The 17097-nt window shown below is 38.2% G+C and overlaps 1 protein-coding gene across 1 annotated transcript in view; it reads right to left on the reverse strand.

The window, feature by feature from the left end:
- LOC137284947 (3 beta-hydroxysteroid dehydrogenase type 7-like) overlaps window positions 1-17097 on the reverse strand; it is a 29428-nt gene that overhangs the window by 10756 nt on the left and 1575 nt on the right. The window contains exon 2 of the mRNA XM_067817034.1: window positions 16250-16435. Within this exon, the coding sequence (XP_067673135.1) occupies window positions 16250-16388 (139 nt within the window). The 5' untranslated portion in view covers window positions 16389-16435. The remainder of the gene's footprint in view (window positions 1-16249; window positions 16436-17097) is intronic.

Genomic DNA, 17097 nt, shown 5'->3' on the forward strand with positions numbered 1-17097 from the left:
ATTGTGAGAAGGTTATTGATAACTTAATTAGTTTTCTGTAAAAGAAACGATGTCTTGATGATAACAGTGAATACGTTTTTCATTTCCGTTCACTGAAGTCATCATAGACCACAATGAGGAAAGGTCCATCTTCAAGCAGTAAGGAAGACTATGATAGAGTATGGAGTACTAGTGTCTTCCTTGGCTTGGTCATCTCCTCCGTTACCCACTCCCCCATCCACCCCCTGAATTTCATTGGTATTACTCATCATTTAATATAGCATCTTGGTAGGTAAGAGGATTACATTGTCAATGCTATCGTCGATGAAGAAGTTATATTGGAGACTACGAAGTGGGCCATATGTCTACTTACACTAAGAATCAAACCATTGTGTATGTGCTTAAATTTGGCATCAATCAACAGAAATCATGTCCACATTGATACCTTTTGTAACCTCAGACAATAGACGATTGTCTGCACAGACCCTTTCTTGTGTGTTCACGTTACGATCAATTTCGGTTTCACGTGCAAATCATGCAAGCGGCCGGTGTTATCGTTTTTGTTGCATCTCTTATCAATGATCAGAATACTGAACAATTGAACACGTGAGCTTCACTCATTCGATAAGCACATACACAATTAATTAATCGTTAACTATGGTTAGTGACAACCTACTGTTGTCTGCTTTCACATATGTATATAACCATTCGAACTCACAGCCGGCATGCATACGCAAAGCCATGTGGTTTAGATCTCGTGGCCTCAGCACACGAGTTGCTGGGATCACGCAACTGCTGTTTGAGTTCATCTTGACTGATTTGCTTTGATATCTCAACATTATAATATATGCTTATGTATGTTCTCTATTTACCTAGTTATGTGTCTAGCTACACTAAGAATCACACCATTGTGGACCTGTTTAAACTTTGTTTAACATCAATTAGTAGAAACTACGCCCACCTCAACACATTTCTTTTATTAGCGATGTGATGAACTATGGTTGCATGTATAAAACACGTGATGATCAGTGTTAACGTTCTGCTGATCATAGCTATTGTACTACAAAGTGCGCCATTGTGTAATTGGTTCTCAATTTTGTGATGCTATATTGAGATTCCGTTTGTCGTGGGTAAAATAATATCAACTGAGATTCATTGCTGTGACTTTGTCACTGCATTACCCTCGGCAAGCGGATTACATTCACAAATTTTAGTCGTCAAAATGACAGTATTGGCAAATAACGAAGTGAACCGTTTGTCTTATCGCACAGACTCACATTATGTATGTTGTTATACTTTGTTTAGCGTCAGACAATAGAAGATTTGTCTGCACAGACCCCTTTTTGTGTGTTTACATTACGAACAGCTACGTTTTCACGTGCAAATCATGCAATCACCAGTGTTATTGTATTTGTTGCATCTCTTATTAATGATCAGAATACTGAACAATTGAACATGAGGGTTCTACTCACTCGACATATATAGGAAGTCAATACTCATGGTAAGTGCCCTGTGAGGTCTTCGCACTGTTATCTTTTTTTCACACACATTGTATATCCATAAATATTTTGAACTCAGCGCACGAGTGATGTAATGTAATGTCGTGAACAAGCAATTGTCGTTAGAGTTCATCTTGACTGACTTGCTTTGATATCTCAACATTATAATATATGCTTATGTATGTTTTTCACGTACCTTATTATTATTGTTACATCTAGATATGTATATATGTGTTTGTGTGTATACATATGTGTGTATGTGCATGAATGTGTTTGCATATACAAATGTATACATGTGTGTAAGTGTATGTATGGTTACGTGTGTGTGTATATGTATGCATGGGTGTGTGTGTATGTATATATGTGTGTATGTGCTATTGTTATTTCTTTGATTGTTATAATTATTATTATCACAGCTAAATACACACATGTTTCTGCTGTATGTTAATATACATCTCCCTTACTGATTGTAGACATAACTACTATTTATCAATAACATAAAGACCTACCGCAGGTAATTTTAAGACCCACTATTGCTTTTTATGGCATCAGTAGGTTAATAATACTTTCTCTCTCTTCTGCACAAATAACTCCACCAGTAGCCCAGTTTAATTATTCATACTGTTTCCCCCATATCATCGAGATGATGCTATGGACTTCTTCATTCCTCTTCTTCAGTGTCTTCTTCATTTTTTCAAGCTATGAAATGCTTTACTGAATGCTTTCATGCTTCGTCAGTTAATTTTTATATCTATTTGCAAACTGATATTCTGAAAAAAAATGACATTTAATGTTTATTTCAAACAGGTACATGATGGTTTTGGCATACATCTACCCACTGCCTACAATGTAGTATCTGAATGTATAGGTGTTGATATCTGTCAGTACAGACAGGCAGTGGGGACATTTGTAGCCGGGCTTCATTCATATGCAGCTTGTAGGCTAAATGTTTTTATTTTTCTATCCGACATCTTTGCGTTTTCAGCAAATATGTTAGTATTATCGCATCTCTTCTAATACTCTGTTGTGGAGACGTACATCCTAACCCTGGCCCAGTATTGACAACTTTAAAAATAGTCCACTTAAATGTTTGCAGTCTCAAAGACAAACTGGATGTTACTGAAGTTGAATTTAATTCCGTTGGTGTTATTTGTATAACTGAAACGTGGTTGCATAAAGACATTCCAAACGATGATATTCACATACCGGGATATCAACCTCAGTAAAGATCGAGGGAGTCGCGAGGGTGGTGTGGCTATCTATGTTAAGGGCAACCAACTGGACATTGTTGGACTTGAAGCTATATGGTTTCGCGTTAAATGTAAACATCGCAACTACCTTATAAGTACCTTCTACCAGGGATACAACAGGGATAGGTCACTCGCTTGCTTTCTTTACCATTTGTACTAATTAGCGTGTGCCTCGTCATGCTCCAACGCACACAGTGACTTGGCTCGTTCCCAGTGCAAGTTCAGTTGTGTTTAACCAGGGAGACTATATAGAGTACCAGTATACGTTGTAGATTGTCCCTGGTTTAACAGAACTTCAGCCAGTTTATTGTATCAGTCGGAATTTTACAATGAATTAATGAATTGGAGAAAGAATTTAAGCAAGAATTATGTGAATGAAAGAACGAAATAAAGAATAAAAAATAAGTACATATGTGAATGAATGAAAGAATAAATGATACACCGCGGCCTTCCCTCCCAAAACATTTTAAAGTACCAAAAGTATCGCGAGGACACGTGTTAACATCAACTGTCTTTTTAAAAAATCTGCTTTGAGACATTTTGGTTTACATTAATTAATTAAGATATCTTATTGTATGTGGGGAATGGAATGGACATTAACAAAATGTTAACTGACACTGTCACACTGCCCTCAAAGATAAAGTGTAAAACTCTCATTCTAAAACACCTTTCCAGTTTTGTCAAATAATAAGATCAACAAGAAAGAAAGAAGTTATTGAACTTTAACCCTCAGGCATCAATGGCGAATCAGATCAGATCGGCAATATGTCATATTTTTCACACACCTCAAACACACCCTAACGTTTTGTTTTAGATTATGGAACTATCACTATTACTTGCAAACACATTTTACCTGATAGTATATTCCCCTCATAGGAATTAAAGGTGTATGTGAAAGATGTTTTTGAAGTAATTACTAGAAACACTCAAACAACGGCGTATTGTATTTCAATGGCGGATCAGAGCAGATCGGCAATATGTCACATTTTTCACACACCTGAAATACACCCTAACATTTTGTTTTAGATTATGAAACTGTCACTATTACTTGCAAACACATTTCACCTGATAGTATATTCCCCTCATATGAATTAAAGGTGTATGTCAAAGATGTTTTTGAGGAAGTAACTAGGAATACTCAAACAACGGCGTATAGCATTTCAATGGCGAAATGTCATATTTTTCACACACCTCAATTACACCCTAACAATTTTTTAAGTAATAAAACTGTCACTATTACTTGCAAATACCTTTCAACTAAATGTTCTCCTTCTAAAAATTAAACGAATGTGTGAAAAAAAGGATTTATCGGCACAATTTAGCCTATCTTCGCGGTGAATCGAGAATAGAAGCCAGTGAGCTATAACATAGCGACTTGAAACTTTACTACAAATCTACTGTCCTAATACGGACACTAATACCGATTATTTGACTTAACCTGAAGTGACTAAATAGTTAACCTGTCTTCTACATGTTGGATTTCAGTTGTTACAACACTCAGCGAACTTAACCAGCTGTTGAAAATAAACCGGGCTCAATCTTAAATACTACGCTGCCACCATTTTGGCTACACTGGTTACGTAACGACCCGAGACATACGAGACCCGAGAGTCCAGACTTGATACTGTAGAAGGAAGCAACAGTAGCAGCAGCTTCTTCGTCTAGGTTCTGGATCTCTTCATTGTAGATTTGCTGGACAGGCTTGATCTCTTCTTGAACGCGTTGTTTAAGTGTGGTGAGAAGTCGACTCTCTTCTTCATTCACTAGTGGAGGATGGTTGTGTTCTGATACTGAAGTGATGTGATCCCCAATGGTGCTGCATCTACCCTTGCACTTGTCGATGATACACTTCCAGTGAGTGGCTACCTGTCTGACAACGTGCAGTCGATACTTGTGACCTCCGTGTAGAACCTGTCTTCCTCCTCTCTGCGACAACGTGAACTCTGCTTTCTGTAGGTTAGCCATTGCGACTACCCATACTTTGCAAACTACCATACTAAATTGAAAGGAGAGAGAAGTTATTTCCGATTAGTAGATACATTAATTAATAATACTCTCTACTTTATTTAGACAAAATTGAAATATACTTTAAATCTTCTCTAAGTTTCCTTCTCCATCCTGTATAACTACCACAACACTGAAACAAGAGCACTTTGTCAAGTAACTCAGAGATGTATGTGATTTTAGACTAATCCCCCCTTGTCAGGACACCCCATTATGAGAGTAGGGGTGCATTGTCTGACCCTAATTAACCTCTGATGTTTTTGTGGGCCAATTGGGATGTGGGCAATTAGGGATGTGGGCGAATAGAGACTAAACCGTTCAGCGGCTTTTCGAGGAGTTTCTTCTCCCCCTCTATGTAGGCTCCCTGCTTCTACAGAGCTGACCGAAGCAATGCGTATTGGGAACTAACTGATCAGTCAATTGGAAATGCTGTTGATCTTAGCTTATTTACCGTTATTACTGGCGACTTTAACGAAGATACTTTAAATGAAAGTAAACGTAAAATTCAGTCTTTGGAATCCCTACACGGACTAACTCAAATTATTGATTTCCGACATCAATAATCTTGACACCGATGACTTATTCTCAAACAATAATGTGGACAATATAGCAAATAAATCAGTGACTAACTATAACAAGGAATACTTGTGACAAGAATTTCCCCAATAAGATTGTTACTTTTCGACCATCGGATCCACTTTGGATGAATAACGACATTAGATCGCTAACACGTAAGCGCAATAGACATCACCAGCAGGCTAAGAGTAACAATTCTGTTACCAGTTGGGCTCGGTTCAGACAAGGTAGAAATAGAGTAATCTCAACTGTCCGAAAAAGCGAAGAGGGCGTATGCAGATAAACTAGATGAAGCGATAAATCGATCCACTACAGACTAATGTTGGTGGAAGTTAGTTAATAATTACGTGAGGAGAAATAATAACAATTCTAATTTCCCCCGCTGATTTTCAATGATATCGTATGCGATGATTTACAAGATATAAATGATTCTTTAATTGATTACTTCACTCGTCAATCGCGAGTAGAAAATCCGGAGTCAATACCCCCTACCATCAACATGAAGACAGTCAATAGTTTATCTGAAATTAATCTCACCAATAATGAAGTATATGACATCTTAATGAGTGTTAACATTAGGAAAGCAACAGGCCCTGGCGGAATTGGAAATAAAATGGAAATAAATGACTTTGGCTTTTTTTCATTAAATAAATAAATATGTTTAAAGCAGTTTGGCTCGGTGGATAAAACCAGGGATAATCTACAACAAGCATACATTCCGCACTCTGTCTAGTGCCTGCTAACAACTAAATATCAGAACATGGTATCAGTTGCAGGAAGATTGTCTCTAATAAGTATACAAGTGCCTTACCACAACAACTAATTAACCGGTCTTTGAATGTCATTTAGAAGTGAAAATACATAAGAATGAAGATTTTTTATGGATATCAACTTCTTTATGAGAGAACACAACGTTTCGGAGTTAATGCTTACTCCTTCATCATTTAGAAGTGAAGGAGTAAGCATTAACTCCGAAACGTTGTGTTCTCTCATAAAGAAGTTGATATCCATAAAAAATCTTCAACTAATTAACCGTTGGCTGTTGTTTTTTTTTTCAAATAAGAAGTAATCATTTAGTAATCATAACTTCACTTCTTCGGTCATGTTCCCACGCACGGAGCGACGCCTCACACGGTTAGTGGGTATTTGTTAACTTCATGTACAAGCATTAATAGCGATGTTATCAGTTCCAGATAATTAGTCCCATGCACAATGCTTTGTCCTGAAAACAGACTGACGTTTTGTCATTTCATAACTAGTCGTCGTTTCACTGTGAATATTCTAGTTAAGCTGTCATTAAGCCCGAGAACCACTTCATTGCTCAACACCTGGAATCCAGTGTTGATTGCCTGACTCGCTATGGCAAGACTAATTATTCACAGGTTTCACAACAATTCCCACCTAGGACAACTGCCACCTAGGACAATTCCCACCCGGACAATTCCCACCCCAAAATAAAAGTAACATGAAGAACATAGTTCAGTTTCAACATTTATTCATGTTAACACATGTACCACAATAAGCAAACATGAACTATCACCTTGACCTTGACATGCTTTAGTATCAGTTTTACTGATCCTATTTACCCTTAATGCATAACAAATGATAGCATTTAAGTAAGGAAGCACTATTTTGTGACATACATAAGGTTACTGTAACTTGTATGATATGGTTTAAGCATATTTTTATTTCAAAATGTGATGAAATCTGGATAGGCGAACAAGCTAAGAAGCTTATATTAACGCCACTCCAGTACATTGAAGTGTTCCAATAGGTGGACAAAGTAGGACCAAATAACATGCAACTGTTGGTAGGTATTGGTTATACCTAGTATCCAAGTCAGTTGCTGCAGAAGATAGTGTTACATCTAGCTTCTCTTACATTCAGTACATATGCATATATCATAATCACTGAAAACGGTTTCTTTTTAAAACGAAGTGGTGTAATGAGTTGAGAATATCACTATTTATTACGTTATTCAATGCACCATTGCCGTTTAAAGTTGTTTTAACATCATATCCTTGAGTAGTTATGAGTTTCTGTTGGGTCTATCATTGTTCTAAACTGACTTAGGGAAACAGCATTAACAAATCCATCAGGCAATGAATTCCACGACATAATCGCTCTTGGTATAAATAATTGTGAATATCTTTGTGTTCTACAGTTAATAGTTTGAATAGAAACACTATCCCTAAGATCATAGTTGCTTTGTTCAAATACTCTTCCTGATACAAGGTTGTTCAAATAATATGGAGTCAGGCAATAATACATTTTATAAAACGTTGTGAACTTAGAGCGGTGTCGTTTTTCCTTTTAACATTTTAACATATGTACCATGGCAGAACAATCACAAACCTGCGTTTTGCTGATGATATAGACGGACTCGCAGGCTCAGAACAAGAACTGGAGAACCTGGTCAGGCAACTAGACAGATCCTCCGCAGCGTAGGAGACAATAGAATCCAAACTGACATCGCTGCCAAAGGAGAAAAGCTTGAAACCGTGAAGAATTTCAAATACCTTGGAGCAATAGTTCCAGATGACGGGTCCAAACCTGAAGTACTAGCCAGAATCGCAATGACAGCTGCAACACTAGCCAAGTTGAACATCATTTGGAAGGACAAGGCAATCAAGCTCAGCTCAAAGATAAGACTCATGCGTTCCCTTGTCCACTCAGTGTTCCTGTATGCTTGTGAAACATGGACCCTTACAGCAGAATTAGAGAGGAGGATTCAGGCCTCAGAAATGAGATGCTTCAGAAGACTGCTTGGCATTTCTTACAAAGACCACATAACCAATGAGGAAGTCAAAAACAGAATAAGGTAAGCCACTGGTCCTTATGAAGATCTCACCACAATCAGGAGGCGCAAACTAAAATGGTTCGGCCACGTAACAATAGAAGAGAGGCTTGCCAAGACAGTGCTCCAGGGAACAGTCAGAGGAGGAAGAAAGAGAGGAAGACAGAAGAAGAGATGGGAAGACATGACAGAATGAACAGGATTGAAGATGAGCGAGACGGTCAAACGTGCGGAGGACAGGGAAGGGTGCAGTGGACTGGTTGACAGGTCAGCTGTAACGCCCAAACGGTAACCGCCACGGGACGACGACGACGACGATGATGGTGATGATGATGATGATGATATGTACCATATAAAACAAACATGAACTATTAACTTCTTCTTGACATGTTTTAGTATCGGTTTTATTGATCCTATTTAATGCATAACAAATGATAACCTTTAAGTAAGGAAGCACTATTTTATGACATACATAAGGTTACTGTAACTTTTAATGATATTGCCATGTTTTCATGATATTGCCATGTTTTCATGTTTACTGATGTAGCGTGAACTCAAGTTTTCTACATTCGAATACAGACCATTTTATGCACAACTCTCTAATTTACCACAAACACTGCTAAATTAGATTAATGCTGAAAAACAAAAGGATGAAACCTATAGACTTCTACTGTATTTCTAGTAATTCGTGTATGCTCATTTTATAAGAACATTCACACTAAGATTCATCTCAAAATATGTATATTTAAAACAGTAGCACCCAAGTTTATATTTCATCAAAGTGAATATTGCACAAAGTAAAAACTTCGTGTGGTATGGTGGGGATTATAGTGAAAATAACTGGGTGGGAATTGCCCTAGGTGGGAATTGCCCTATGTGGGAACTGTCCAGGTGGCATTTGTCCGGGTGGGTATTGTCTGGGTGGGAATTGTCCGGATGGGAATCGTCCTGCTTCCGGCAAACTGTAGCGCAAGTGGGGTTGCGCAGCATAGATAATATGATCAGCCATCTTATATGCGAGCGAAGCGAGCATAGGTTGGCAACGCACTTCGCTCGCTTCGGATCACAAAATATTTTTCATGTCAAAATAAAATATCGCCGCCATCAAAGGTACACTCACATTTCCTCACTCGGTTGTGCTGTCAGATTTCCTACCCCATGTTTAATAATTACTCACGTGAAATAAGTTTTATTGAACATTTTAAAGTTAAGCTGAAGTGCAAAATAGTTAACTTATCTTCTACATGTAGGTTTTCAGTTGTCACAACACTCAGCGAATGTAATCAGCTGTTGAAAATAAATCGAGCTCAATCTTAAATACTAAGCTGCCGCCATATTGTCTATACTTTTCATGTGACGAGGCGAGGCATACTTTCAGCGGCTTTTCAGCGGAGTTTCTTCTCCCTCTCTGTATAGTCTCCCTGATAAAATGGGAATCCTATAACCCGTATGCCCCTCATCACAATGCTATAATTTATCACTTTTATGTATCAGATTTTGTGCATTCTGTAACATTTTATAGTAATGGTGAATAAGCAATATTTTGCTTTCTAAGGGAACCAGATTCACTCAGAATCAAAATATGTTATAACCACAGTTTCAAAATTAATATACAACATGAACATGCACACAATAACTAAATTGAAAGGAATATAGTGCTGGTCAAGCTCTTCCAGAGCACATTCCTATCAATGTCAGTGTCTTTCACTGACTAATATGTGCACGTCTTGAAAAAATCCTCATTCCCTATTTTAGTAAACAGGGTTGTTCGGTCACACATGTATGTAAATTGATTTCAATATATTTACACTAAAATGACAATTAATTTAATGTACATAGGAGAATTTTACAAAAGATCGAAAGTCAAGATTATTCATGTGAATATAGTGGTATATAAGGTCTGCGATGCAACCCTACTATAAATAACAATATATACTGAGTCAAAACGGAAGATTTTTTCTCCTGGTTCCTGAGGCCATGAAGCCTTCTCCCAAGTGCATCCCAAAGGTGCTCTATCGGATAAAAGTCAGGGGACCTCGATGGCCAGTTGATTCCAGCGTTTTGAAGGAAATTTAGTGTCAACATCGCGGTATGCGGCCGAGCATTATTATGCTGGGGGATTTGGGGAATCGTTTGACCTCCGATTTCGCGAGTTTTCTTTTCATCTTGTTTTCACAACTTTATAGGTTGAATTGGTATTTTTGATTTTTGATTTTTTTTCGGTAACTGCAAACCGAAAGGTATCAGAATCTGCAAAGTTGTGTTTTACGTTGCATGTGACCTTTAACATGTTTTGGAACTGATGGCCATGGTGTACCATTTATTCTTTCATTCATCCACATATGTACTTCTTTCTTTTAGCTTTTCTTTATTTCTTTCATTCATTTAGATATAGTTCTTGCTCTTAATTCTTACCATAATTCATTCATTCGTTCATTCATTCACTGTAAATTTCCGACTGACACAGTAAACTGGCTGAAGTACTGTTAAACGAGTACACGCTCGAAACGAAACAAGTCACTGTGTGCGTTGGAGCATGACGAGGCAAACGGTAATTAGTACAAATGGTAAAGAAAGCAAGGGAGTGGCCTATCCCTGTTGTAGATTATTCCCGGTCTGACAAATAGGAGAATGTCCCGTAAAACCTCCGCAGAAGAACAGTCGGGACAGGCAAACGAAAATTACTAAAAATGGATCCCACAATATTAAAACGAAACATGCTAAACTGGGTAGGTATACTTGCAACCAAAAAAATCAAATATAATTAAAACACATTTATCACTTAGTCATGACATATAATATACATTGCTGCCTTTAAAAAAAACAAATAAACACAATTATAAGCGTACAATCGCGATTCAAATGTTCAATATTTTGTACTTGGGCTTACTTCCCCCGAAATGAAGCCCTCGGGAGACCGAACCCAGTCATAGTGGGTGGATATGCTCTCAAGTGTAACGACGGCTTCCGATTGGCTGTTTCACTTGCTGATATGCTGAGGGTTCATTGTGTGTGCAGAAAGATGATCTCTTTGATGGGCATTTTAGAAGTATAGCCAGTCACAAGAAAGTAAGATTCTTTATGGATAACAACTTTTTATGTGTACTTGATACGTCGTTTCAGTATGGATTCATATACTGTTGTCAGACAAAATCATATACACGAAAAGAAGTCGTTATCCATGAAGAATGTATATAGAGATGTTGGGTTTGGAAAATACATGTTTTCTGAATTTGCGCTCGATCCAATAAAAAATCATGTCAGTACAGATGGTAAACTACTGCATGGCTGGAATCTGTCATTCGTCCAAGTACAAAGCAGGACTTGAAACTGACAAGAGTTTGCACCAGTTTCCGTCAGATCCAGTCATCCGAAAAAAATGAATGTAGTTTGTTTGCAACCCACAGACATAAAAACATGTCATGTGTATCACACGTGCCTAATTACATAATGTGGCTGAGACGGCACTCGGGTGCACGAGTCATAAATCAACTCATTTTCTTTATGTCGTATAGTCTGATAGGTGTTAAGTTTCAATTGCACGTGGTCAATGATTGAAGCTGTGTATTGTATGTTGTCTTTCGCAGACAGGCAGACAGACATATAGGTGTGAATAAACCATACACTGAGCTTTCTCTGTGACAGGGACTGCTTACCACAATCAACAAGTTGTTTTACGTAACGAGTAGATAATTTACTTGTTTGTGTACACAACCAAGATTAGAATACTGCTCACGACCTCAGACGCTGGGCATGCATACTGTTTCAAGCTCCGCGAACCTATTCACTGCGCATGCGTTATTGACGCAGCGCAGCACAGCTGTTGAACCCAGTTTTCCCCCCAGCACTGAGGGGAATTTAGTGAAACGTTTGAACTCCGATTTCGCGGGCTTTTTTTCATCGCGTTTTTTTTCAACTTTATAGGTTGAATTGGCTTTTTTTAATGATTTGTTTCGGTAAGTGTATACCGAAAGGTACCAGAATCTGCAAAGCTGTGTTTTACGTTGCATGTGACCTTTAAGAACTTACAAGCGTAAGGTTTGCCCACGATAGCAATGGAAACTTTGACGACATACCGAGTGTGTCCGTAGAAACAAAACACAGTTTTGGTGTTTTGTGTTTCTTTTGTGGGAAGATTCTACAAGGCCTTTAACTCACGACTGGTGACGTTTGACGTCCTGGACAGAAGGTGACAGTATTTTTATGTCTTTCCTTAATTACCCAGTTGGGGCTTCTTAATTAACCATTATTTGTTCTGAAGAAGCACAGACTATGTATATTATATTTAAGTGGTTATTGGCGAATGTCAGTGGGGCTGACAAGACATATTTCAATACAGTTCGAAGATCTCACAACACTGCTTATTAATGTGTCCCAGCATAGTCTTTAAAGGGGCACTGATGCGGAGCGAATAATGCTTCTCGCCAACGGTCTAATTACGAAAGCAGACCGCAAATTGGTCAGCGCCCACTCCTTCGACCGTGACGGACAAAGGAACTGGGCTCCTGTCCATATTAGCAAAATATCTTCACTTAAACAGTCAGGAGGCCGGATGCCCATCACATGCCATTTGTTTAAAAATATCCATGGTATTCCTTGTCTGATCGTAACCATATATCCCAGCAGTGTAGTTCTTTTCGGATGCTTGGATGGTATACCTACTGATCCAATTTGATCCTATTTCTGTGTTTTTAACCTCGATATTTAATCATGTTACATGAAAATATGATGTCTACAGGCACGTAGCAAGCCATTTGTTTCAGTACGGAAGATTGCAAAGCTTTATATTTAGGTAGTTTTGAGTGTTGGTTGAGCTGTGATAGCAAATAGCATACGTAAATTTTGGTAGCTATGGTAGCTACAATGGTTTATTATTTATGATAATAAAACACACAGTTGACTTATTTGAATTCTTAAACAAAAAAACGATGACCTTGGCTTTGGTAGAGAAATCTGAAAATTGTCTTACGTAAAAAAAACCTTATTTCACTTATTTACCAAAGTACACAGCAAATGCCTGTGTGTATTCCTTATGTAACGAAATTCCGTTGGTATCCTCAAAACAGTTTCGGCCCATAAGTGTTTTCAGGCTGCATGCGACACAGAGATTACATCTTCCTTGCTGTAACTCGCGTTTGATGGTGTAAACCTACACGTGTTATTTGTCATCATTCTCTTGATGGTCAATTCATGAATTTATAACAGGTATAATTAGTAGCAACACCACTTCGGTTACTCAACAAAGGTTCCCATTTGGCATTTCTCCTGTCTGGAGTAAATACTCAACATTATAAATTAAGGTCTGTAATGGCAAATGTATTGTATGTTATGTAATATGTGCATGTAAGTGATGCAAGAGGGTTTATCAGCTGAGTTACAAAAACAAACATCGATCAAAGGATTAACCGATAACACACTGATTGATTAATTACTTTTATCTTCTAGCGGATTTGTCAAAAGGCAGTGTGTGTAGATGACTACACCCTGTCGTAAAGTGTGAGTGCAAAAACAACATCCTCCCTTCAAAGAATTAACCACCCTTGCGTTGATTGATTGATTGCTCAATATTGGTCAACTAAATTACTTAGAATAGTGGACATCATACAGTTAGTTGCCAGGTGTGCTATCTCGGGGGACCAATGAGAGGTTTATCTAGTTTTCACCAACGAAAGACGTGAAACGATGTGTTACTTTTTCGCAAATGAGACAGTTGTAAGACACGCGACACAGAGCAGGATTATTTACCAGCTGCAGATGAATGGAATACGATTTCTTTTACGTGGATATTGATGGATACATTCCTGAACAAGGTAGTAGCTTGACACTGTTGCTATAAAATTAGTCTGTTTTACATTCATCATTTGCATTTTGTTTTAATTTATTTGTTGTAGCATTCAGCAGAATCTGTATGACAGAAAACACACACTAGATCGCGTATGTGTGTGAAATAGGATCCACATTGGCAATCTATACAATGTATAAATGTTGCTGTTATGTTAGAAATTTACTATGAGTATAAGCAAATCGTGTGTTCTTCTATTAATTTTCAGAATCATACAAATATGACAATAAACTAATTAGGGTTATGAGACAAAATATAGAGACGTACATTGGCTTCGTTATTTTTCCGTCCTAATAGTTTTTTACCATTTCTACCACTGGCAGATGATTAACCTTCAAAGTGTTTCATTTGTTTTCATAATACATTTGTAATGAAGTACAAATGACTTCACCTCATTTGATCTGTCTATAATTAAACTATCAATTGCGCTTACGGACTGCGCAGCAGAGGTCACGAACCAGTCACGAATTCTGGGATATCATCCGGGTACTCACGGGAGAAAAACAATAACAAAAGTTTACACCAGTCCACGGAAATTGCTCCGCATCAGTGCCCCTTTAAGTTACTGGTTCGGTCACTCTCAATCAGGGCTTTCACAGATAACTCCAGCTTCATAGTTTTTATAGGATACCTAGATTCAAAAGAGTTCCAAGGCGCAGTATTCTATGTCTATATGTTGCTGGAAGGAAAGCTGTGCATTCAGGACCCGTGAAGATCTGGAGTAGAATAGGCCTTCAGCAACCCATGCTTGCCATAAAAGGGGACTATGCTTGTCGTAAAAGGCGACTAACGGGGTAGGATGGTCAGGCTCGATGACTTGGTTGACACATATTATCGGTTCCCAATTGTGCAGACCGATGCTCACGCTGTTGATCACTGGATTGTTTGGTCCAGACTCGATTATTTACAAACCACCGCCATATAGCTGGATATTGCTGAGTGCGGCGTAAAACTAACCTCACTCACTAAATTAAAGGGTATAAAACTGGTATACAAATGGTGTCCATTTTATAAAAGACATCTGCAACTCAAATGGACTCAAATCCTTCGAATAATTCAAAAAAGGTATGGCATGAGAGCTTCATTCTAGATTTCTTACTGGTTACACAATATTCCGAAATCCTGGAGAGATACAATAAGTAATCCTAGTCATAACCATACATTCATCTGCTCTCGGGTTAATCTCTCTTATTATAAGTTGTCGAACGTTCTAGTCTAAACTGTCAGTCAGCCGGAGCCCTGTTCTAAATAGGGAAATCATGTTAACATAGATAGCCCTTGGAAAAATATTTTCACAACCTACAGAAAATGTACCACGGACACAAAGCATGTGGAATTTCAACACAGATGCATTTAAATCGCCAAGAATGCAGTACTGTTGGGTACTGATACGGAACCAAGTTCTTTAATCACACTCAGTCTACTAGCAGCTAAACGATATTTTTATATCAGGAGCTTAAAAGACAATGTATTGAGCATTGAAGGTTTCGTAAAAGCCCATAAGGACACTGTTTCTATTGAAGAGTATATCTCCAGGTACACCAGCATTATCACAATTCAAAAATAATTGGCCGAAAGAACTGCAACAATAATCTGCCATGTATATTGTGAAAATGATCCATACCTACAGTCATGAAACACAGTGAAAACGTGTGTAATACATGTAAAATGGCTGAAATAAATAAAGCTTACTTTTAAAAAATTACATGAGTAAAAATAAAATAAAATAAATAGTGAACTCACGCATTTTAATAGTGTTTTAAAGCAAATTAGATGTCAATAGTCGACGGAAATATCACATTAAGGCGGAGCTTTTCGGCTAAAAATATATCCCTCAATGCATTTTCTTCAGCAACTGAACTATGATCGCTAACTTGAATTTGCATTCAAGACTTTTGCATTTCATGAGTGAACGCAAGCAAGATTTCTCATTACATTAATATAAGTAAACTATCAACTCAACATCAGAGAATACCCGGTCTTGTTAATCCAAAGTGAATGAATTTTTGTTTTACGTCGCTTTTAGCAGAATTCCAGCAATATGAGATCCTGATAGATCCGCCACTGTTTCCATGGCAACACACATATAACGGTAGGTTAAACTTTCTTTGTTATTAGTCATCAGTAGTGTACCTATGTATACCTAACTTGAAAGACGCCCGCTGTTAACTCAAGGTAAACATAATATGTTTCGATACAAGTCATCCTGTCCTGTATAAGTGTATACTTTCTTTTGCAGTGCAGTATATTCCTTGATATACAGTGGTGTATTTGCTCTTCTAAAGTAGCCTTCACTACTCACCAAGTTTGTTCTCGTACGGAATGGCGTCAAGTACCCGTATCTCAGTCACGTGATCGGCATTTGTTTGGAGAAGTTTGATGAGGTGTTGCCCCAAGCAACCGGATCCACCCGTCACTACCACGGGGTATTTGGATGCCATCGTTGAGCTTTCAATGTCGGTCAAGGCAGGAAGACTACAATAAAATTCTGCAACGACAAATGGTTACGGGTTTCAATATCCAACCGCTGACACTGGCCTGTCAAGAATGGAGCCTGAACTAGAAAATCCAGTTGTCTATAGTGTGAAGAACAATCCACACAGTTCAGTGACTAACGAACAAGCCACTACCACCCCCACCCCCCACCCCCCCCCCCCCCCCCACACACACACACACGCCACCACCACCACCCCTTTAATGCCAGTATACCAGTGACCTCGTAACAGTAACAACGACCATGTCGCATTGAAGAGTTGCTTGAAATAATTGTTCAAGCATCAAAATGAATTTAAGGTTTAAAAAAAAGCAACAACAAAAACACATTAAGTCAAGTGGTCTTTATATGGTAATGGCTAGAAGCAAAGCCTCCATGATTTGGAGCTAGTTTGGAAAAACATCGCCAAAGTTATCAGCGTGTTCTGTGTTTTCTGTGGACTTTCGGTGACTACGTGACAAACGAGACACTGTAGCACAGTACGACTTACTCTACTATTTCATAGTCGAATGATATAAATACGTACGCATGTACCAAATGTCATAGCGACATGTCGATAAGTACTGAAATCTACTATCGACGATAGTTGATAGCTGACAGTGTCTCGCCGGCTGTGATGAGTCACGAGAACCGGAAGCGAGGTTGTTTGAGTTGCT

The sequence above is a fragment of the Haliotis asinina genome, chromosome 1 (assembly GCF_037392515.1).
Source record: "Haliotis asinina isolate JCU_RB_2024 chromosome 1, JCU_Hal_asi_v2, whole genome shotgun sequence".
Lineage (NCBI taxonomy): Eukaryota > Metazoa > Mollusca > Gastropoda > Lepetellida > Haliotidae > Haliotis > Haliotis asinina.